The sequence below is a fragment of the Populus nigra genome, chromosome 19, assembly GCF_951802175.1.
Source record: "Populus nigra chromosome 19, ddPopNigr1.1, whole genome shotgun sequence".
In the NCBI taxonomy this organism is placed as follows: Eukaryota; Viridiplantae; Streptophyta; class Magnoliopsida; order Malpighiales; family Salicaceae; genus Populus; species Populus nigra.
This window is the reverse complement of record NC_084870.1, coordinates 2,839,681-2,863,290: the sequence shown is the minus strand read 5'-3', so window position 1 is coordinate 2,863,290 and position 23,610 is coordinate 2,839,681. Positions and strand designations below refer to the sequence as shown.

Here is a 23,610-nt window from a genome sequence, read left to right as displayed (position 1 = left end):
TCAACAGGATATTATTTCCAGTAACTACCCATTCATCAGGGCATTATTTCCAGTAACCAGGAAATAATTTTTCAAGGCTTGCTCGTTCACCAGGGTATTATTTCTAGTAACCAGGAAATAATTTTCAAGGCTTGCCCATTCGTCAGGGCATTATTTCCAGTAACCAGCACTAGAATTTACAATCTATAAAAATTCATTCTACAATAATAAAAAAATATAAACTAATTAATTCTCCAAGGTGTCGAACACCTATATGGTATCTATGCACGTGAAGATGTCCCTTGTTGCTGATTAGGTCCTGCGGCCTCCTCTGTACAAACAAAAATTACTTTATCATTGTTCATTCATTCGAACCAGTAAAAATTCTAATACCCATTACATATTCTTTGATTAAATCCAACACCTTTAATTAAGTTTAATTGACTTTTAATTCAAAGAGGACAAAACCCTCCTTTTTAAAACATTTACTTATTTTTTTCACAAAAGTCCCTATACAATTTAATCTATCAACATCAATTGTCTTCAATTTGGTAAGATTTCTCAATAATATTATTTAAACTCCATTCTCTAATTTTTCTTCTCCATTTAGCCAAAAACTCCTCAATAATATCATTTAAACTTCATTCTTTAATTTTTTTTTCTTCTCTGTTTAGCCAAAAACAACCTAGGGAAGGAAGTGAAGATTTTTCTTTTCTCTTTGAAAAATTCTTTCTCCATTCATATAATAACACTTATAAACCTTCATCTTCCCATATTTTCCAAACAATTGTATTAAACCTCAAATCCCCTAAATTATTCCTCTTTTGGCCAAATATTCAATTAAAATGAGGAAAAATAATTTTTGTTTCTTTTACTTAAAATTAAACACTTACCCAATCATAATTCATGCTTTCTAACATGGTTCAAACATAATTTGCATCATTCCTATAAATTATAACATAAATCCACAATTTCACATAATCATAATTTTACATAATCCTTCATCAAACATAAAATTAAAAGAATTAATCATTTGGAGCATGTTATTTACCTCACTTTGATAAGGATTTAAGGAAAGAATACAAGAAAAATCAAGTTTTCTTCTTCTCCCTCTTCAAACCCTCGCTTGAAATCCTTCCTTCAATGCACTCACCACCTTAAAATCAACTCCCTCTTGATGTTTAATTAAGTTACTCACTCTAATTACCCACTTTAATTAGTAAAATCAATGAGAATTTAAGTAGAAAAATTACATAATTCTTCCCCCTCTCTTTGTTTAAAGCTCACGGCTAAAAAGAGAAAAAAATGGAGCATTTATAGTCTAACTTTCACTTATTTACACATTGGCCCTAATTTCTTCTCATTTCTATTTTTATCACTCAACTCTTCTTTTTACTTAATTCTCACCTTAACATCTTATATTTTATTCTATTGTATCCAATTACAATACTTGGAATCCTTTTATTTAATCTATTCCATACTTTATTTATTTTACTCAGATTATAATTTAACAGGTTTTCACAAGAACGAAGCACTCTGGTTGTTCCATATAAACCTTATCATTTAATTCACCATTGAGAAAAGTTGTCTTAACATTCATTTGATGTAGATACAAATTATATATTGATGATAAAGCTAAAAGTACTCTTATAGATGTTATATGAGCCACCATAGCATATGTATCAAGATAGTTTATTCATTCCTTTTGTATAAAGCTCCTGGCTACTAACCTTACTTTAAAAATTTGAATTGATCCATCACTATTATATTTTCTTATAAAAACCCATTTATTTCCAATTACCTTGGTACCTGAAGGCAAATCAACAATAGTCTAAGTATTGTTATATAATAATGAATTCGTCTCATCATTAATTGTCTCTTTTAAAAAAATAATATCTAGAGATATCATTGCCTCTTTATATGTTTTAATCTTCCACTACTAATAAGATTGATATTTTATTAAGCACATTAGTCATATTTCCTTCAACTAAGAAAACAATAGATTGTGAAGATATATAATATGGACGTAAAGTCTTTTCTTTTCTACTATACTGACTTCTTTTAAGTTCAACAGGATAATCCATTTTAATTCTTTTATTTCTAGAATGTGGATCAAAATCTGCATTATTTGTTGACTCTATTTCAATTTTAGAATTATTGACTCATTCACTAATTAAATTGGAATCAATTTGAAATTTATTTTCAATAAACTTAATATCTCTCGATTCTATAATTACATTAGAACTCAAATCCAATATTCTATATGCTTTTAAATTTTCAGCATAGCCAACAAAATTCCCTTTTAAAGCTATAGGTCCCAATTTCTTCTTTTTAGGATCCGAAACTCTATAAAAGGCAAGGTAACTCTGAACTCTAAGATAATTTTAGTTTGGTTTTCTTTTATTTCATAATTTGTTTAAAGAAACTTTTAATTTTTTAAAAGGAATTGTATTATGTATACCCCCCAAACTAGTAGACAACTTGACATTCACTAATATAAAGTTAAGCATATCAACATGCGTTCTGTTTTTTTTTTTCCTGCCAAACCATTTTGTTGAGGTGTATATAAAGCACTAATTTAATGAATGATTCCATTTTCTTCATAAAATTAAAAAAAAACTCTATGGAAAAATACTCAGCACCTTTATCACTCCTTAGAATTCAATTTTCATCATTTTTTAGTTTTTAACTTCTAATTTATAACTCTTGAACATTTGAAAGGCTTGATCTTTATGTTTCATTAAATAAACATAAATATACTTTGAATAGTCATCAATAAAAGTTATAAATACACATTCCCTCTCCTACTTAAGATGTCATTCAATTCACATATATCAAAATGCACAAGTTCTAATAAATTTGTATTTCTTTCAACTTTAAAAAAAGCTTTTCTAGTCATTTTTGCTTGAATTCAAATTATACATGTTCTTTTATCTTTAATTTTATAAAAAAATAAATTATGCATAGCCATATATTTTAATAATCTAAAACTAACATGTGCCAAACAATCAATACTATAAAGATGAAGATAACTCATTCATATAAATAGAAACATTAACTTTATTATTAATATTGAGTTTGAACATTCCATCATATGAGTAGCCCTTCCAAAAAAATAGTCAATTTTTGAATAAAATAATCTTATCTGACTTTAAAACAACCTTAAAACCCTTCTTATAAAGAAAATTTGCATACACAAGATTTTTCTTATATATAGTACATGTAAGACATTAACCAACAACAATTTCTTTATAGAAGTGAAATTTAGTTCAACTCTTTATTTTCTCATCATCTCTATAATATTATAATTTCCCATTTGAACTTCTTGCTCATCTTCTGCAACATCATAATCTTTGAAATGATTTTTATTCTTGCATACATGAATGGTTCTTTCAAAACCTGCTCTAATATATGTAGTGCATTTTATTGCCACAATTATAACAAGTTTTTCCTTTCTTTAAATTACTTGGGTTGCCTAGATTTTTGAAGTTTTTTGTTGCCTTAGAAAGTTTTTTTTTCCTGGTATTCTTCTTTCGAACTGGTACGAACCTCGTTATCATGTAGTCACGTAACCCATAATAAGATTGACAACAAATCCTAGAAATCTAAAACAGGTTTGATAGGAGTGTGACATGATGAAAACTTATCCTAAAACACCAACACTTTTGGAATAAACCTTGTAAAATAAGGATTAATTTCTAACCAATTAATTCTTCTTGTTTGATATGAAATCCTTATAAAATAAGTAAGCTAAAGTCTTCCACATACCTTGTAGTGAATGGAATTCATAACTCTTGAGAAAACAATGTCTTTTCTATTTTTGTACTTTATTAGCAAATTCTAGGCCCAACTTTAAACAATTTGTTCTTTCTCTTATGAATGAATTAGTGGGCTTATCATTCATCATTGAAAAGGTAAAAATATCTCGTTTCCAACACAATTAAAGTCAAATCCAAAATCCTCATATAGCTTCAGATATGACCTGCAAAGTAGAAAAAAGGTCTAGACTAGAAGATTTGAACCTTTTTAACCTAATCCTTTTAACTTAGCCAACTGAACTTCTCTTGGATCCACTTCATTTTAGGCCTTAGAATAGATCCAATAGACACTCTTAATAGATCATTTGATGTCGTAGCTAGGATCACATCATAAACATTTTGATTTACTTCAACATAATTCACTTTTGTTGCAGGTTCACTGGTGAATTTCTTTAAATTTATTTTGGTTTCCTTTTTAATCTACAAGTGTTTTTGAATCTATTCAAGAAAAAGTTCTTATATGGTATGCAATATCTTCTTGTAATCATTTCAACTAGGAGGAAGTTTTGCAATAATTCCTTTTACAATCATTGAAAATTCAAAATATTTCATGATAAGATATTTATCCCCACCTTATTTTTCTGTGTTGTATTTGTACTCTAGTGACTTCCAGATTTTCTTTGAAAAACTTTTAGATGTAAAAAGACCATACAAATAATCTGACATTTTATTGAATATGTGACCTCTGCATAACAATTCATCTCCATCTTGTTTTTTACAACCTGTCTTCAACTTATCACTATCTTCAAGTGCATGTGTAGGAATTTTAGGTAGATTTAGATCAAGAATGTAAGAGATGTTTAAAGCAATCAACAAGAACATTACCTTGTCTTTCCAATGAATAAGATTTGTTCAATCAAAATGATCTAACTTCATAAACTCTTGATTCACTATAGTATTGGACTTTATTACAAATGAAAACCTTAAATTTGTTATTTCAATGGGTATAGCAAACAAACTTTGAAGCATGAAGATCATTATCTTTAGGTATTAATTCCCCTCACTGTATTTGTTGCAGGGTTGAAGCAATAAATCTTAGGATACAACAAAACCTTAAACTTATAGACAACAACTTCTATAAGTTTCTTAATAATTTATGTTTTGTTTATGACAAACATAAACAAAGAGTTTGTAGAGAAAAAAAAAAGGGAGAGAAGGAGATTGTTTTCTAATTGATTTCTGTCAATATCAAAATGATATTTATAAGGAAAATAACACATTTTTAGACCAAGATATCTATAAAATTTAAAGTCACACCTCTTTAAACTGTTTATAGAATTTAAGGGTACACCTCTTCAGACCAATATATCTGTAGAATTCAAAAGGCAGCTTTTCAGTCAAATTAATTAAATAACTTGGCAGGAGGTATCATGCATAATTAATTAATTTTGAAAATAAAAAATTATTTATTTTACATAATATCAAATGTCTAGTGTCATCGTGTAGGTGTGTGTGTTTGTGTGTGTAAAGAAAGATAAATGACATGGGGTTTTCACTGTAGCTCTAGACACAAATTACTATGGTTTGTGACAATGAAATCTACTTGGGTATAGTGTGTAATTAAAAGGACCATAGGGGCAGTTTAGTATTTTCACGTTATGTTTTCTATTTTTTATTCAAAAAGCTATCGGCTCGTGTTCCACACGTCCTAGTGAGTGGGCGGCGCCAACGCCATTTAGAAGGCGCATAAGAGGCCTCCCGGTGGCCAAATATGGTCATACACCGTTTAGATAGATGCGCAAATGTGCCTTATTCCACATGGTGTGACGCGTGTAAACATATTATAATTGGATTGCCCTAGTGATCGATTGTTTGAATTTTTTCTTTCTTTTCTCTCTCATGGCAACTAAAGTACATAATTCTTCTTTATTTGTTTATTGCTTGCTTGAGTCTCGTAAACATGTCAGACCTAAGCTACTTGGTTCTGGGCATCACATTAAACCTAAGGATCTTGGGTTTGACAACAATGCTAGGCCAAGATCCTTGGGTCTGCATGTTTGGTGCTAAACCCGGGCGTGAATTGATAGTAATGTTTGGCCCCGGACTGACGACTCTTGAATCTGACATGATCGCTAGACCCAAGTGTCTTGGATTTAGTATGGTCATTGAACCTAATTCACTTGGATCTAACATGACTGTCAGACTCAAAATGTTTAAAATATTTTTAATATATTTTTATATTTTTTTAAAAATAATATTAATTTATTACGAAGCACGAATCAATATACTAGTTTGCATGTATAATTGGGAAATAGTATATTAAAAGAAAAAATGTAAATCATTTAACGGTTACGATTCCTTTATGGGTTTGGAGACAAGTCCAGCCCAATCGCAACTGAAGGCCCAAAACCACTAGTAATCCTTGGAAGTGCCATCGATCGCCAGTACCTACTGTCGGAGAGAAATGAAGTGAGTGGCGAAATCCAAAAGAGAAATGAAGAAGAAAAGGAGTAGCAGCAAAGAAGTCGTCGTCGGCACAAAATCAAAGCAAGAGAAGAAGAAAAGCAAGAGCAAGACAGGCAATAGTTCACCAAGAGAACCTGTTGTCTTATTACTCTCATCCTCCTCCAGCAGCAGCAGCGATTCACAGGAAGTAATAAAAATCGAGGGAGAGGATGATGAAACGAAGAGCGGAATCAAGAATCGAAGCATGAAGAGCTCTAAAATCAAGAGTGCTAATAATGCTAAAAGAAAAGGAAAAGATGATGACTTCGACGGAGAAGGAGAAGAAGATGGGACGGCGTGTAGGTTTCCGATGGCCAGGATAAAGAGGATTATTAAGAGCGAAGATTCTGAGTCGCTATTGAGTCAGGATGTCGTTTTCTTAGTAAACAAAGCCACGGTACTTTCTCTTTCATTTTGTTTTCTTCTATCAACGCAAATGTTAGGGTTAAGGAGCTTAAGGGGTTTTATTTATTTGAGAATTGTGCCCCAACTGTCGTAATTAAGGCTTTATTATTGCATCAGCATGTCTTACTGTGTATGCTATGGTTGGTTTTGAGCAGGAGAAGTTTCTGGAGCAATTTAGTGACGAAGCATATGATTATTCAGTTCAGGATCGTAAGAAGTCTCTTGCTTACAAGCACCTATGTAATCTCTCTTTCTTTCTTTCTCTCCATATTAACTTCTATTTTCTACTAAGTTTGCAGTTACTGTAACTGGAACATTGCTCTGTGTGATCATTGCTTTACACCAATTTTGATAAATTTTCATTTGAGAGCTAGAAATTGAGCTCTTTTCTTGTTGTGAATTTGGGATTTCTCAGTATTTTATTTTATTTTGCTATGTCAACATTTTCAACTGTAGAATCTAGTACCCTTTATCCCACTTTATTTTGCTATGTCAACATTTTATTTTACTTTTGTTTTCTTTCTCTCTTTTGGTAAAAAAAACCTAATCTAGCTAAATTATTGCACATGATGTCCCATTTATTTTATCTCTCACTTCTATTCAGCTGTTTGCAGCTATGACAAGCTGGTTGTTTTTATGTTTTATGCTCACTGCCAAATCAAATTAATTTCATGTTTTATACTATATCAGCCTTTGGAAACTATCTGATGGCTCACATAATGAGCAAGCAGGAGACAGTAGAATCACTATACAATGCCTTGCTAAATAATGTTCCCGAGTTTAATAGACATGCTGTTTTCTTTTTTGTTTCAGCAACAGTTGTTAGTAAAAGGAGGAGATTTGACTTCCTTTCGGGTACTTTTTACTCATGTTCTGTCCATTCTTTCTCATTTTTAATGGCAAGCATAAACTTTACCTATATTGACTGTGCTATGCTGCCTGGTATAACTTATTTTGTGCATCTAGATTTTGTTCCTGAGAAATTAAATGCGAAGGATGCATTGGCAGACAGAACACTGGCCATGTCAGGGCAAGGTTAAGCCATGGGAATGGAGATGATAATCCTAGAAGTTTTCTTTGGTCTTGAGTTGCTTGCGGAATCATGCTCATTTCATAGCCTTGCCTTGTTGCTATCAGTTGGTAATATGATTGCCTAGGCATTGGTTCTCAACAAATTTGATGGGATGTAAATCTAAGAGGGCATTTTGAAATTTGTGTGCTTGTGGTAATGGGAGCTGGTTGCATCTCCTCTAACTGGGGGCCATAACCGGAAACTTTTCTTGTTTGATCCATGAAGCATTATGCCTCGCATTCTTATATATTTTGTGTGGGGTTCATTCTTTGTTCCCCATGCTTTCACAGTTGCATCCCAATCATCTTACGGCAGATAGTTTATAGAAGGCTGTAAATGAGTGATTCTTCCAATGCAGGATAGCTTCACAGTATATTTTGCACTACTAGTTCGGAAAGGAGTAATTCTTTTTCGCACTACTAGATATTTAGCAGTTGCTTGGATGTTTGTGCTGTGGGGGGATTGGTCATTAAGTTGTAGCCTGCCAAACTTGGTCTATGGATCACAATTTCATTTGAATTTAATGAATATGCATTCAAATTAACTTTTAGGTTGTGTTTAGCTAGTTAGTATTTACAGGAGGAATATGCAAACTGAATAAAAACATGTGTAGTTTGAGGGATTAAAACAAAGATATCAAATAAATTTGTTTTTAAAATAATTTTTAAGTGAATTTACGAATAAGAAATATAAGATATATTTCTTTTATTTTCACTGTTTTTATCCTGTGATGCCACATTAATCAGAATATATTTTTTTTCTAAATAGTTAATGTTTGGGTTTGGCAAGGATATTCAAAACTAAATAATGAATAAAATATAGATATTATTAAAGTTATAATTATTAAATTCAATTTAGCTTGGCAGGTCAATATTGGAGGATTTTTTAGTTATTGAACAACTTGGGGAGTTGATCTGATCGATCACTTAGTGATATGCAGCTCTCGTGAGATGTGTACAATGAATTAAAAAAAAAATATTATTCAAAATAATGTTTTAGCTTTTAAAATAAAAAAATTGTTCAAAACAAAGTTATTTTATTAAAAATAACATAATGGACTTGACTACTCGTGGGTTCTTGTTCAATCTAGGCCTTGGGTCTAAGTTATGGGTTAAATTGGATACTAACGAAACAAAAGGATATGACAAATACGAAAGGTTAACTAAATTGATTTTATTGTTTTTTTTAATTTAATATTTTTGTTTCAATTTTATTATTTATCATTGGGTTGATCGAGAGTTGGTTTTTATAATTTATTTTTTATATAATTATCATGGTTTTATGATTCGTATCATGAATTTAACAAGTTAATTCAATTTGATTTAATATTTTATCGTCTTATTATTTCAAAACATAATATCATCCAATACATCACTACATCGATATTTGAAAATGATAGCATCTAATTTGAATCATATTTTAAATCCATGGTTATTTTAAAAAAAAAAAATAAGTTAGCAATACTTTAATATTTTTTATATATTAAGAAAACTTAATCTATCCCAGAGCGTAGCGCACGAGTTAATGATCTAATTATAACTATAATAAAACTTGATTTGAGAAAAATTCAATCTCAAATATATATAATATATAGCATTAATATTGAGTTGAAATCAATTATCCAGCAAATCTATATTGTTGTTGTTTCAAAATACATTTTTGATTAAAGTTTTTTTCCCCTTTGTTGTCGATGCCTTTTATTCTTCCAAATTAATGTCAATATTTTGTATCCGGAGGAACATATTTGTTTCAAAAAGTGTCAGAAAATCAAAGCCTATTGAAAATATATAAACATATATAGATATAAAAACTCAAGGATTCATTCCAAAATATAGAACAATACTCGGAGATCAAATGTTCGAATGTCAAATGTTAAGGCAAGTGAAATATCCCTAACTTTCTAGCAAGCAAATTGTTGAGTAGCTGAAATGAAGTGAATTATCCACTTTCTTCAGCTAGCTAATCACAAGCATGTTCTGCACGCGATTTTAAAATTTATTTTTGTTTTAAATTATTATTATTTTGATATTTTTAAATATATTAATATTAAAAAAATTAAATATTTTTTTAATACATTTTCAATAACAAACACTTTAAAATATAATCTTTGTTACACTCTTAAACAGTAACAGCAGAAAGCATATGTTAGTGATATAGCTATAGTTGCTGTTTGACACGGACAATCTCCATCTAAATTCATGAATAATGAAGTTTTGCCTACACACCCACTTGAAATATCCTCCTAGTTTTCCTGATTTGCTATGCTAACTACAAGAACAAGATGCTAGCTAGTAGCTTGTTCTCTCTCTCGCTCTCCCTCTCTCCAGTTGATAGTTGATAGTTGATAGCTGATACCCTCCCACCTTTCCCAGAAAGATGATTGAGGAACTATTTACTGTGTTCGTGTAACTAATAGTGTTCATGGCACCTAACTTGATCCTCTCTTCACCAGACCACTATAAAAACCCTATCTGTCCTCCTCATAATCATATCACTACACCCAACACTTCTGCAAGCACAACTCCATTCAAGAACATCAAGAGGATAGGCCGCCGCTGCAACAAAACAGCACTCCTAGCTACTTCAAGATGAGGCCACAATCTTTCATCTTAGTATTGTCTCTTATCTTTTTCTTCCTCCATTGTACAAAAACGTTGGGCCAGTCACCTGCCGCGGCCCCAGCTATGGCGCCCCCTAAGACACCAGTGAAGGCACCGCCTGCAGACTCCTCACAGGCACCATCTGCACAGGTTGCTACATCACCTGGCCCCGTTGACGTCAATAAAATCTTGCAGAAGGCTGGCCACTTCACAGTCTTCGCCCGCCTGATGCAAGCTACAACAGAAGACACCGAGTTAAACAAGGAGCTGAACAACACGAACAATGGAATAACAATCCTGGCACCTACTGACAACGCATTTTCGAGCCTCAAAGCAGGCTTTCTCAACTCTCTAAGCGATGAAGACAAGACTGAGCTGGTGAAGTTTCACGTGCTGCCTGCATTTATATCAACTTCCCAATTTCAGACTGTGAGTAACCCTGTAAGGACACAGGCAGGGACAGGTCCCAGGGTAACACTAAATGTCACCACCACCGGGAATTTCGTGAATATAAGTTCAGGGCTGACAAATACAAGCATATCAGGCACTGTATACACTGACAGCCAGCTTGCTATTTATCAACTTGATAAGGTACTATTTCCTTTGGACATATTTACTCCTAAGCCTCCAGCCCCTGCTCCTGAACCAGCACTGGGAAAGCCTAGGAAAGCAGCACCCGATGCAGAGAGCCCTACTGCTCCTAAGGATATTTCTGGTGCTCCAGCTCTGCTTTTTCTGCTTAACAACGCCTTGCTTCTTGCAGTCAGCTGGGCGTTTGGTGCAGTAATATATTCATGAGTCATGAGTTACATAAGCTGAGGCCTGGCCTGGGTGCAGATATATACTTCTGGTCCCTTTCCATGTTTTTTTTTTTTTTTAATTTTACTATGATTTTGTGGAGTTTGCAATGCATGGTACTGGTGACAAAGATGGATGGAGATCAGTACTGCTTTTCAATAATTGACGTTTTCCTGTCATTCCCATTAATTTTGTATCATTTAAGTTTGTGATTTTATTACTCAAGAGAATGGATTTTGTGTCTTCAATTAATTTGCCCAAAAATCCTACTATTTTCCTTCATTTTACAATATGCTGCTTATATATATATATATATATATATATATAACAATCCTACACTCATAACGCAAATATAGTAAAAGATAATGAAAAAATCAAATAAATTAAGAGGAGGGGATTCCATCCTGAAAAATAGAATTAAGGATTAATTATTTACACAAGTTTTTTTCAGAAAGAGTATTCTTAAATCAATCAATTTAATGTATTAAGAAAATCTTAAAATACAACGAGGACATGAATTTATCTGAATTTTCTTCTTAAAAACAACCAACCAATTCTCAATTCTCAATTCCTAATTGAATCAAAGACGATCCCCTGGAGGAAAACTATCAAGGATGAATATGTGTTTGAAAGTATGGTTATGATTGTTTTATAAAGTGATTTTTACTCAGAAATACATTAAATAATATTATTTTTATTTTTAAAAAATTATTTTTGATATTAGCATATCAAAACAATCTAAAAACATTAAAAAACCATTAATTTTAAGTAAAAAAATTAAAATTTTTAAGAACATGAGTGAAACCGCGTTTCCAAACACGAGCGTTTGGAAACGCAAGCTACATTACATGAGCGTTTGGAAACACATGCCAACCCGCGTTTTCAAAAAATTCAAAGTAGACCACATTACAGAAGCGTTTCCAAAAAATTCAATTTTTTTTTTGCTAAAAATTAATTTTTTTTGTATGTTTTGGATCGTTTTGATGCGTTCAAGAGCGGAGGCATGCATGTGCTAGGGTGGGCTCTAGCCCAGGTCAAGATTTTATCAATATTTTTTACTAGTTTTATGTAAAGAAAATTTGTAATTATCAATTGAGGTATCAAAAAAATTTAAAAATTTACGTGGAGCCTTCTAATACGATGTTTTAGCTTGTGTTAAAATTTCAAAAATTTTGGAGAAATTCAAAAATTTGATAAAAAAATCACAATTTGACCAATTTTACGTTATTGGGTGTAATTTTCAATCCGACCATCAGATTGAGCTGAAATTTTATGAGGAATCTTAAAATATATTGAATAAAATCTGGTTAAAATTGTAGGATGAACAAAGTTTGGTAGTGCTAATAAAAAAAACATCAAATAAAAGCAAAACGACTCATTAAAGGTAAAATGGTTATTTGCCATAAAAAAAAATAAAACAAATCAGTTTTACTTTTTTTTTTATATGTTGCCGACTGGGCAGAAGCAGAATAAAGAAAAAGAAAAGAAAAGAAAAGGCGAGAGAGAAAGAGAGAAAAGTAAGGGAAAAACATAAAAAAAATCCAAGAAAAAAAAATAAGAAAAGTGAGAGAATAACCTTGTAAACTTACAAAGTCCAACTTATAAAATACTAATCTAAGAAAGAATCAAGTGAAGGAAGGAGGAATTGAGAGAGGAAAAAAATATAATTACTTTGTTTTTCAGTTGACATGAAATTTTTATTTTATCATGGTTGAGAGGTTGTTACAATATCGATTCAAATTCGATTATAAATGAATTATATTCCACAAAACATCGAAGGATGTAACTTTAATAGTGAGTTTATTTTTACTTTCACTTTAATTTCATATACTTTCAAATTTATTTTTTAATATTTTAGTTAATGTATTTGAATTAAAACTTTACTGTTACCTTTAAAAATTCATGATATGAATTAATAATTTATCTTTAAAAAATTTTATATATTTATTTAAAAGCTTAGGTCAGAAAATTTTTTTTATTTCATCTTTAAATATGTTAATTTTAAAAATAATTTTTAAAAAATAAAAAAATTATTTTAATATAAAAAAATATTTTAAAAAATAATCACAAACAGGTGATACTGCTAAACACAGGATGGGAATTTATTTGCACATTGGGATTTGATTTGGGCTGCTGAAAAACGAAGGCCAATGGTGCACTCTACTCCACCAGAATTAGCAAGCTAGGCTAGGCTAGGCTAGGCTAGGCTAGGTGAACGTGAAACTGAGTGAAAAGGCTAGACTTTCTGTCTGATGCTGACAGACAGACCTCAGCTCTACAGTTATCCAGTACCTTTTTGTTTCCCAGCACTGTATCATCACGGTTTTGCTTGCTGCCTTCGCAAGCAAAATAGTTGCTGAAACGTTGACATTAATCTTCACCTTCCAAAGTAATTGGATAAAATGTGTAGCTAAGCAGCACAAGTTCTAGGAAGTGGATGCCCTCCTCCACCTTTTCCTGACTATGATAAGCTACTCTTTCGTAACTATAATTGCACCACAGCACCTTACTTCACTTCTCTCCACCTACAGGCTAGCTACCGTAATTACATATATATATATAAACTCTCTCTAGCTAGCTCTCTGCAAATCAAACGCTTAAAGGAACAAATCATATATGTATTTTTTTTATTCTGTACAATACAGGCCACACCTCTGCCCCAGAATGCAACCATTTATCTTGTTATTCTGGCTCCTCTTCCTCCATACTTGCTCCCAAACATTTTGCCAATCACCAGCCCAGTCACCAGCAGCGACTCAGACAAAGGCACCAGTGCCACCGCCACCCCCAGCTGGCCCTACAGACACCCTCCAAATCCTCTTAAAAGCTGGCCGCTTCTTATCCTTCGTCCGCCTGATGAAAGCTACCCATGTGGATACCCAGTTATTTTCCCAGCTTAACAGCTCAACCGATGGCATAACCATGTTTGCGCCAAATGATAACGCATTTACAAGCCTAGTTGCTGGGGCCGTAGGCTCCCTAAACGATAGAGAAAAACTCGAGTTTGTGCAATTTCACATACTACCGAGATTTCTTTCAATTTCCGATTTCCAGACTCTAAGTAACCCTGTAAAAACCCTGGCAGGATCAGACCGGAAGTTCCCACTTACTATAACCACCAGTGATAACTCAGTGACAGTAAGTTCGGGGCTTACGAAAACAAGCATATCAAACACTATATACACAGACAAGCAGGTTGCTATTTATGAGGTCGACAAGGTGCTAGTTCCTAAAGATCTTTTCCCACCGGCGCCTCCAGCTCCAGCACCGGCAAAGCCTCTTGCAGAGCCTGATTCTGTTGCTCCCAGGGATGCTTCTAGTGCACTAGTTATTGCTTGGCAACATCGTGTTAACGTTGTGCTCTTCGGGGCTGGCCTCTATATAGCTGCTCTAGTAATGGATCCATAAAATATTTTTAAGTGGGGCCAATGACTCAAATGGTATTTATAATACTCCTTACATAATGAAAATGTAAGCGTTGCATAATTTTTTTTTTATATAATTCTGCCTTAATTTTTTTCTTTTGTTTTGTTTTACTTTTTCCGGAACGCCTGATATAAATAAATTTCAGTAATTGACCTCAACTAACTAAACTGAGACAGCACAAGGCAAATTTATTGAAATGAAAATACAGGAGCAAATTGACAGCTGACCACAAAAATAACCTCGACTCCATTAAACGATCGTCCTGGATACATGTTTTGCACCGCAAAAGAATCAATGCATTATCCAATTGTCACCCCACATTCATCATAAATTTCCAATTCCAGCCCTGGGCTGCTGCTCCTCCTAACTAGGGAACCAACACCAGCACATGCTGATGATGAGGGGTAAGGGGAGTTGCGGAGTTAAGAGTTATCATTAGTTGTTTAGTAGTTGAAACGAGGAGGGAAACCGGTGATGAATCCGGCCAGTTTCAGGCAAGAAATGCTTGTTGCTAGCAACTTGCCATTTTCTCCAGGGGGTGAGACACAGAGCTGCCAGCATTTACTGACCTCTCCAATTATCATAAATGAGACCTCCTCAAATCATATCATCAATTCTCTTGGCAGGAAGCTACCACTAATTATTGTTGGATTTTCCAAGCTCAGCATTTTATCTTCTACAATTTTATTTTTTCCAACTCTAAGATATACATATAGTTATTGATTTCTCAAATTCAAATTCGTCTGCAGCAACCAGGATGTTCCTCGATTTAAATTCCAGAAAAAAGAATTACTGACTCTAGCTAGCTGGCTGGCTGGCCAGTCACCTCTCTAACATGTTAAATTAAATCAATTGCCTAAAACAATTAATCAGAAAAATCAAACCCATAAATAAATACATAAAGTAAAATAAAAAAGTTACTTTGAAAGTAACAATACTATCCAAAGGAAAAGAAACAAAACTATCCGCAACCTTTTTTCCTGCCATGATTATTTACAGAAATATCAAAAAAAAAAAAAAGGAAACAAAGCATTCAACTGCCGAGTCAAAGATCCGAAATAGAAAGCGATCCTTTTTTTTTTATTCGGGTTGTACGCTCAGGGACTAACCTTGCTGCGATATAGCTTGCCAAAGACATGGAGAGCAGTGACAAAGCCAATGAAGCAGAGACTTATCACCAGGACTATCGTGGGCGAGATCTTCAAGCCCGGCGCATCATCGGTGTAGAATCGAAGCATGTTGCCGCCAGGGGCTCCGATTCCGCTACCGCTACCACCGCCGGAGGAGGATCCGGAGGATAAGACGCGGCGGCGGCGCATCCCAGCAGTGGCGGCAGCGGAGCCGCGAGGAGCCGCAACTCCAGCACGGGAAGAGGAAGAAGAGGAGGTGGTTTGCGATTGAGAAGCACCTCTCGCCATCGTTGAGGATAACTACAGAAGAAGGGAGAATAAAAATTGAAAATGGCAAATGTGGCAGGAGTGTGAATATATGGAAATTGAAGGGGGTTTGGAGAGAGCTGCGGGTTTTTTGGATGGATGTTATCTAGACTGGACGCGCGGATCAGGAATGCTCACGCGGTTATAATTACTTTCTCGATGTTGACTTTTGTCAAACTTTTTGAGTATTTAATGATTAATTTTTCATGTCCAAAACTTAGCTAGTGTATAGTTATTACAATTACTTTTTATTCTAAAATAGATTTATTTTTAAGCTTTTTCTCCTTTAATAAAATACATTTTTATCTCAAAACACTAAATTAATTTACAATTAAGTCAGTCTGTTTAGGTTCAATGGATGAAACTAAATCATTGCCCACGTAGTGTTGAGAGTAGGATAATTTTTTTTAATGTAAGACGAATTATGCAAGTGATGGTAACATGTTTTTTAATTAAAAATACAAGACTTAATTTCAATTATAAACTAAATATAATACATGTTGAAAGATATTTTAAAAAAATATTAATATAATTATATATTGGATAATTTATTTTTCTAATATTGAAACTGCAATATATTAAATCGACTTGGTTAATCTATCAAATCTATGACTCGGGTCACGAGACCGTGATAACTCTATAAAAAATAAATCATAATAAATTATAAAGATAAATTCTTAATTATTTCAATGTTGAAAAACAAAATTAAAAATAATCAAAAAATAAAAAAAATTTATTCAAGTCAACTCAAGTTAACCTGTCAAATCTGAAATCTAGGTCATGAGATTGGAATAATTTCATAGATAAAAAAATTTAAAAAAATCATAAAATTCAATTTTCAATCATAAAACATGTACCATTTAAGGGTTTTATCAAAACTTTTAAGTATCACCTCTATATAATATTGATTGACATTTAATTTAACTATCAATACCCTAAAAAATCAATTAATTAAAATGTTAAGTTTTCATCCCTGACAATTAAATATTAACAATTAAAATTTTTAAATCGTAGATTATCTAATCTAATTATAAACTATTATGCTTTATATTAAATTTTATCCCTCGAGTTGCACAAATGACAAGACCATTCCAGCTCATGCTTAAGAAAGATGCGGATTCCTGGACAGAAAAGCAGACTCAGGCTGTCAGAAAATTAAAGACAGCCACACAAAATCTGTCTGCTTTAGTCATTCCATCCATAGGCCAGCGCATACTCCAAACTGTTGCAGTTTTTAACTATCCAAAACGATGTTATTAGAATCGATCTGGTTTATAAATTGATAAGGGTGTCGAATCACTAGTTTTCTCTTCTTCTTCTTCTTTTTCAAATCTCAAGGCATAAAAAAAAAAACTTTTTTCTTTAACCATTAAAAGTTTCCTTACAGTATATATAAAAAAAACAAATAACAAGAGAATTTGCTCGTGAGAATAAAAAAGTTGTTGTCCTAAACTTTATTCATTAAAAAAATAGAGAAAAGTTTTTATATTTTATATTAAAAAAAATCTAAATAATAATTTGATGTTAAAACAGCACCAAAATTGTTGAATTAGAGCTTAAAAACCGACCTAAACAAGAAATCTAAGTTAAGTAGAAAACAAATAATTAAAATAAAAAATTTCCTTAAAAAATAATTAAAATAGAAAAAACAAATAATTTGTAAGCCTGATTCTAGGAGATCCAATGGTTAGATGACCAAAAAAAGGCATATACTAAAGAACTTGACCTGTTGAATCATCTGATCAAATTTGAGCATGATCCAACTATTGAATCTTACATTATCGTTATTTTTGTCAAGTTTCATATTTGATGTGTCTCAACTTCTTCACGAACTTCTTTTCAAGCTTAGCTTTGTCTATTTGGCTCATAAACTAGTTTGCAATAAGTTCCTACTCCAATCCCTTTTACTTGCAAAAGACTCAACCTCGAATCAACTTCAAACTCTAGATATAAAGGTTAGTTATCATAAAAATAAAAAATATCTGAAACATTAAGAGTTTTGAAAATACTTATATTATCTAGTGGATCGATAACATAAGTATTGTCATTAATATTCTTTATGATGGTGTAAGGGTTGTATTTCTTCTGTCACAGCTTACTATACAACCCACCGTAAATCTCTTTTTGAGCAGGAATGTCATTACCTTCTTTGAACACTTTAGCACAAAGTATTTTATCGCCAACCTCCTTATATATGGCATTAGCCTTCAACAACTTCTACCTCACATCTTTCATTATAGCTTGTGTACCCATAATCATCTTTTATGCAACCTTGCTAAATCCATCACACCATTCTGAATTCGCATAAAATCCAGCATATGCTTAGGACACCACAAATATATAATTTTAATTTGTGATTTATTTGTGGCATTGTACTTAGTATTGTTGTATGTAAATTCTGCTTGCACAATGGCATAATCCCAATGTTTTGGTTTGTCACCATAAATGCTCCATGTTATATTTTCAAGAGTTTGATTTAGCAACTATGGTTCCCTATATGTTTATGGATGTGCCAAAATATTGAATTATTTATGCAGACCCGAGAAGGTAAGAACCCTATAAATCATAGTCAAGATTGAACACAACCTAGAAAAACTAAAATCAAGTTGAAAAGAACTAGTGATTACCTGAACCAAAGAACCGTAGTTATTGAATGAAAACCTTGACTTGTTGATTATAATGAATCAATAATTAAAGTTATAAAGGTTGAACTTCATATAAATAATAAGTCCTATATAGTTCAATGAAAAACCAATAGTAAAAAAAAAAACCAAGTCTTAATAAATAAAGCTCAGTCTATATAGTAACTTATGAACCTTATTAGAAGGCTTTTCGATGTTTGATCACTACAAAATTGTAGCCTTATACAAAACATAGCCTTTAAAAAATTTTAGCAAAATTTCAGCTTGATGTAACAAGTAAAATGAAAGTGATGACCATTAACATAAAGTTATATAGTCAAGCTCTAGTACATGTTAAACAACCTCATCTCTTGCTTGGATCATGTTGATCAAGGCTTAACCCTTATTGAACTCAATTTCATACTTGATACCATTTTAGAAGGAATTCTCAAGGCTTACTTGGCATAAATATCTTGAATCAATCCATTGAGTGTCTATTTGATCTTATTGGCTTTTACCTTTGTAATTTGTCTCATCGGTACATGCAGTAGATTCTACGGTGTTGCTTATTGATTCTCATCACCTATAGTGATAAATCATACATCTTTCATAATATATGCTAAAAGTGACTGAGAAACTTATTGTCTCAGTCAGAAATAATGATCTTTAACACCCTATATAAACAAAACCACCTCTCAAAAGAAAAGCCCAGCAATTTCATATGTATTATTCATCATTTTACAAGGAATAAAGTGTTTAAGAATCTGTCAACTACAATAAATACAAAATTTGTCAACTACCATCCCAAGTGGTCAACCAAGCCTTTTTCATGTAAATACTTAATCATTTTCTCATGCAATGAAGATTGAGAATGCAAAATTGATTGCCTTTCATTAAAAATCCCTCATGAATATAAATATTATTAACAAAAAAATTTTATCTCTTTATCCACAACTCATCGAAATCCTCATCATGTTGTATAAGACAATGATCTCACCCCTTAAAATAACTACCAAGGTTGTTATCCTACTTATAGCATCAACAATTCTATTTTAAATAATTGTTACAAGTAAGTGACCTACCTTGCATACATATCATTATTAATTCTTCTCTTATTATGTAAGAATTCCAGTGCCTTATGATCAAAACACAATATAAAGTCCTTATTTATTAGATAATGCTCCCACTTCTTAAGAGTCTGAAAAACAATATAGAACTTTTTATCTTATGGGGACCACTTTAACCTAGCATCGCTTAACTTCTCACTAAAGAGTGCTATAAATCTTCTCTTTTAGGATAATGCACCATCAATCATATACCACAAGCATCACATTCCTCTTTGAACAATTTGATAAAATTTAGATGTAACAAAACCAGAGCATTGCTTAATTTTATTTTATTTTTATCAAAGCGAAGTTTTTTTTTTTTCCAATTCTCCCTAATTTTTTTTTTCATGCATTTGATAATGGGTGCAATAATATTGTTGAGATTTTACATGAATCTCTAATAAAAAGTAACTAATCCATAGAAACTACGAACCTCACTAACTATTTTAGAGGTTGGTCAATCTCTAATAGTCTAAACCTTCTCATCAATAATAATAAAGCCTAAAAAACATTAGTTTGATAATTAATAAGCTACACTTTTCTAGGTTCACATATATTTTATTGTCCAACAATACCTCAAGCATCATAATTAAGTGCCCCCACATAATCAACTTCAGATCTACTATAAATTAGAATATCTTTAAAATAAACAAGTGCAAATTTATTTATGAAAAGATGTAAAACTTGATTTATCACTCTCATAAAAGTTTTTGGAGTATTAGACAACCTAAAAGGCATAACCAGCCACATGTACAACACATTTATCTTGAAAATTGTTTATCACTGGTCCTCTGACCAAATTCTAATTTGATAATATTTGCACCTCAAATTAAACTTTGTAAAGATTGATGCCCCATGTCATCTAACTTAGATATTGAAAACTTATATCCCACAGTTATTTTATTGATGATGCAACTATCCATACATATATGCCAACTACCATTATTTTTCAAGATCAACCATGCTAAAACTACATAAGGACTGAGGCTCTTTTGAATTTATCCATTTCTCAACAACTCTTATACTTTCTCTTTTAATATATCATCCTCTATAGGACTCATTCGATAATGTGACAGATTTAGAAAGATAGTTTCTGACACCAAATCAATTTGATGTTAAATATGTTTTATTGGTAACAATACATTTGGTAATTTATTAGGTAGAATCTCTTCAAACTCATCAAGTAAAGTTTTAAATGCATCATGAATGTCTACTCTTTTATTTTATGTTTATCCATCCACTAAAGCCTTCATAATCAGTGCATGAATCTGTATAGTTTCTTGTAGATTAACTTGCATCTCAAGTTTTGAATTGATTAATGTAAAACAAATCTTTCTTTTTACCTTAGAAGCTTTAGGGTTAGGTTCTCCCTTTAATAGTACAAGAGTATTATAATTCACTTCATTCTTTCTAATCTTATACAAATTAATTCTACCGAGGAGTATAGAATCCATATCATATTGTTAAACCCTATCGAATATCAAATTACATGCATCCATATCTATCATATCATAATACATCTCATCCTTATACTTAATAAATAAAAAATAAAAAGGCACTATACAACATTGAGTTATGCTTATCTCTTCAACTGACTTAATTCGTCCAATCTTGTAAGGTTAAGGATGAGGTTCTAGTGGAAGTTTCAATTTATTAGCAATATATTTAACAATAATAGTTTCAAAGATTCCATTATCAATAATTAAGTCCAACATGGTTTTATTTATGGTATATCGGGTACAAAATAACTTTCACTGTGAATATTTAGCAATCTTTAATGTTAGCAACATCTTTCTAACCATATAAGTTTGACTTTTATCATCATCATATATACTTATACAAATCTTCTCCATCTAACTCACACTACCCTTGTCATTTGAGGGTTCTAGCTCATATTACCTTTCAATCGCATTAATAAATTTTTGTCTCCTACAATCACTAGAACAATGTCTTGGCTCTCTATATTTAAAGCACTTATCATTGGTTTGGCATGGAGGTTATTTAGTTTGTTCATTTCAGCTTGCTTTTCTAAACCATGGTCAGGTTTAGTAGCATCTTGTCTTACTAGAGTGAGCTTTGACGGTATATGTTGCCTTCTTCTTATTAGCAGGATCAAATTTGTATGCCTTATATACGTCTTAATAGAATGATCAAATATGTTACTACTACCATCCTTTTTTTTCATTAGCATCTTAGCTTTCAACGTCATATTACTTGCCTCAAAGAGTGTGTACAACATCTGCACTCCAATCTTATCTTGGATTGTTGGCTTTAACCTCTCAAAAACCTTGTAACCAACTGATTCTCCATCTCTTAAGTCTATTATGTTCTATCAACCTTTGAAATTCAACGGTATACTTATTGATAGATTTATTACCTTATGAACAATCTCGGTATCGTTGAAATAAATATTGCTCATAGTCAGGAGAAATAAACCTTTCATGCATCAACTGCCTTATATGCATCTATGACGTAATAGGTCATTTTTTAACTACATATCTATCTAACATTTCTATCAGAAAGAAGCTCCACCCTTTAGATTATATATGACCAGTTTCACCATCTTTTCTTTCATGAAACATGCATACTCATTAACCCTATCACATTCAGTGATCCGATCAAAGAATTCTTATATGTCTAGATCTTTATTGAATGTAGGAATTTATACCTTTATGCAATAATCATGTTTCTATTATGGTGGTCTATCTTGGAATGCTAAGGCTCTACGACCTCCAGCAAATTTATCTTCATTAACACCCTTTATATAGACAACTAGTTGTCTAAGTAGATCTTTAGAAATAGGTATGAGGTTAGACTTGCCCCGAGATAAATCTCCAAACATATTCCTTTCTTCCCCATTATCGTACCTCTAGTCGGTTTAAATCTATTTGGAAACTAAAGCCTCGTTTGTTTGATGAAAAGTGGTTTTCAAGAAACCATTTTTCAAACTTTCATGTGTTTGTTTGTCATTAGAAAAGTTGGTTAACGGAAAACACTTTCCAGTTAAAGGAAAATTTGGCTTGGTTTTCAGGAAAGTGTTTTCCTTTTTTTTTTAGCGGAAAACACTTTCCGGAAGTTATGAAAAATTTAAAAATGTCATATTATTTACTGATTATATCAAATTTTGTCCTCAAACTTTTGATTGCTATTTTTTTTTTTTTGAATATTTTTTTTTCAATTTCATCCCTTAGAATTTGATTTTTATATTAACTTTGATCCTCATTTTTATAATCGTTATTTGCTTTTTCCTTATCATTTTTTAATTGAAATTTTTTATCTATAAAATTTGGTCCTCATTCTTTTGATTGTTACTTATTTTATTTGGAATAATTTATGAAATGGTAATTATTATTATTTTAATTTCTTCATCTTTTAATTTTTTTTTATTTGTTAGATTTGATCTCTATTAGTTTGATAATTATTTATTTTATTTGAGATAATTTATAAAATTATATTTTTTTTCAATTTTATTCTCATTCAACTTTTTAATTTGTAAGATTTGTTCTTCATTATTTTAATAAACTTGAAAAAAATAAAATATTAATAAGTTATTTTTTAGCTCATTTTTCATGATATAACAAAATACTAGAAAGTGTTTTTCAACTTATTTTCAATTACGCTACCAAACATCAAAAAATAATTCACTTTTCTAGAATTCACTTTACAAAAAAAAACTACTTTCAAGCAAACAAACGAGGTCTAAAAATAAAAAAGCTAGCTTTCTGTCTTATAAAAAGTAAGTTGTTTTGCCAATAAAATTACTTGACTATTGAATGATATGTTATTTTGTATTTAAATTTAAAATTTATTGGAATATATATACAGTAGCTACCAAATTCATTATTTTTTGAAATTTGATAAAGAAAAAACATGAATGAATATGTAAAACGATCAATATTCCAAA

At 31.6% G+C, this 23,610-nt stretch overlaps 4 protein-coding genes across 4 annotated transcripts; 3 read left to right on the top strand and 1 right to left on the bottom strand.

Annotated features, from left to right (window-relative positions):
* The first annotated feature begins 6,168 nt into the window (after positions 1-6,168).
* On the top strand, positions 6,169-8,008 carry LOC133679552 (DNA polymerase II subunit B3-1). Its single transcript, XM_062102176.1, has 4 exons — positions 6,169-6,639; positions 6,803-6,887; positions 7,461-7,502; positions 7,614-8,008. Exons 1-4 carry the CDS (start codon positions 6,232-6,234, stop codon positions 7,685-7,687), a joined length of 609 nt encoding a protein of 202 aa, XP_061958160.1. The 5' UTR covers positions 6,169-6,231; the 3' UTR covers positions 7,688-8,008.
* Positions 8,009-10,199: 2,191 nt separating this feature from the next.
* On the top strand, positions 10,200-11,365 carry LOC133679911 (fasciclin-like arabinogalactan protein 12). The gene has a single exon (XM_062102644.1). It carries the CDS (start codon positions 10,308-10,310, stop codon positions 11,115-11,117), a length of 810 nt encoding a protein of 269 aa, XP_061958628.1. The 5' UTR covers positions 10,200-10,307; the 3' UTR covers positions 11,118-11,365.
* A 2,304-nt stretch (positions 11,366-13,669) lies between these two features.
* Positions 13,670-14,638, top strand: LOC133679538 (fasciclin-like arabinogalactan protein 12). The gene has a single exon (XM_062102157.1). It carries the CDS (start codon positions 13,734-13,736, stop codon positions 14,523-14,525), a length of 792 nt encoding a protein of 263 aa, XP_061958141.1. The 5' UTR covers positions 13,670-13,733; the 3' UTR covers positions 14,526-14,638.
* Positions 14,639-15,430: 792 nt separating this feature from the next.
* Positions 15,431-16,105, bottom strand: LOC133679539 (protein transport protein Sec61 subunit beta). The gene has a single exon (XM_062102158.1). It carries the CDS (start codon positions 15,959-15,961, stop codon positions 15,641-15,643), a length of 321 nt encoding a protein of 106 aa, XP_061958142.1. The 5' UTR covers positions 15,962-16,105; the 3' UTR covers positions 15,431-15,640.
* Between the last annotated feature and the right edge of the window lie 7,505 nt (positions 16,106-23,610).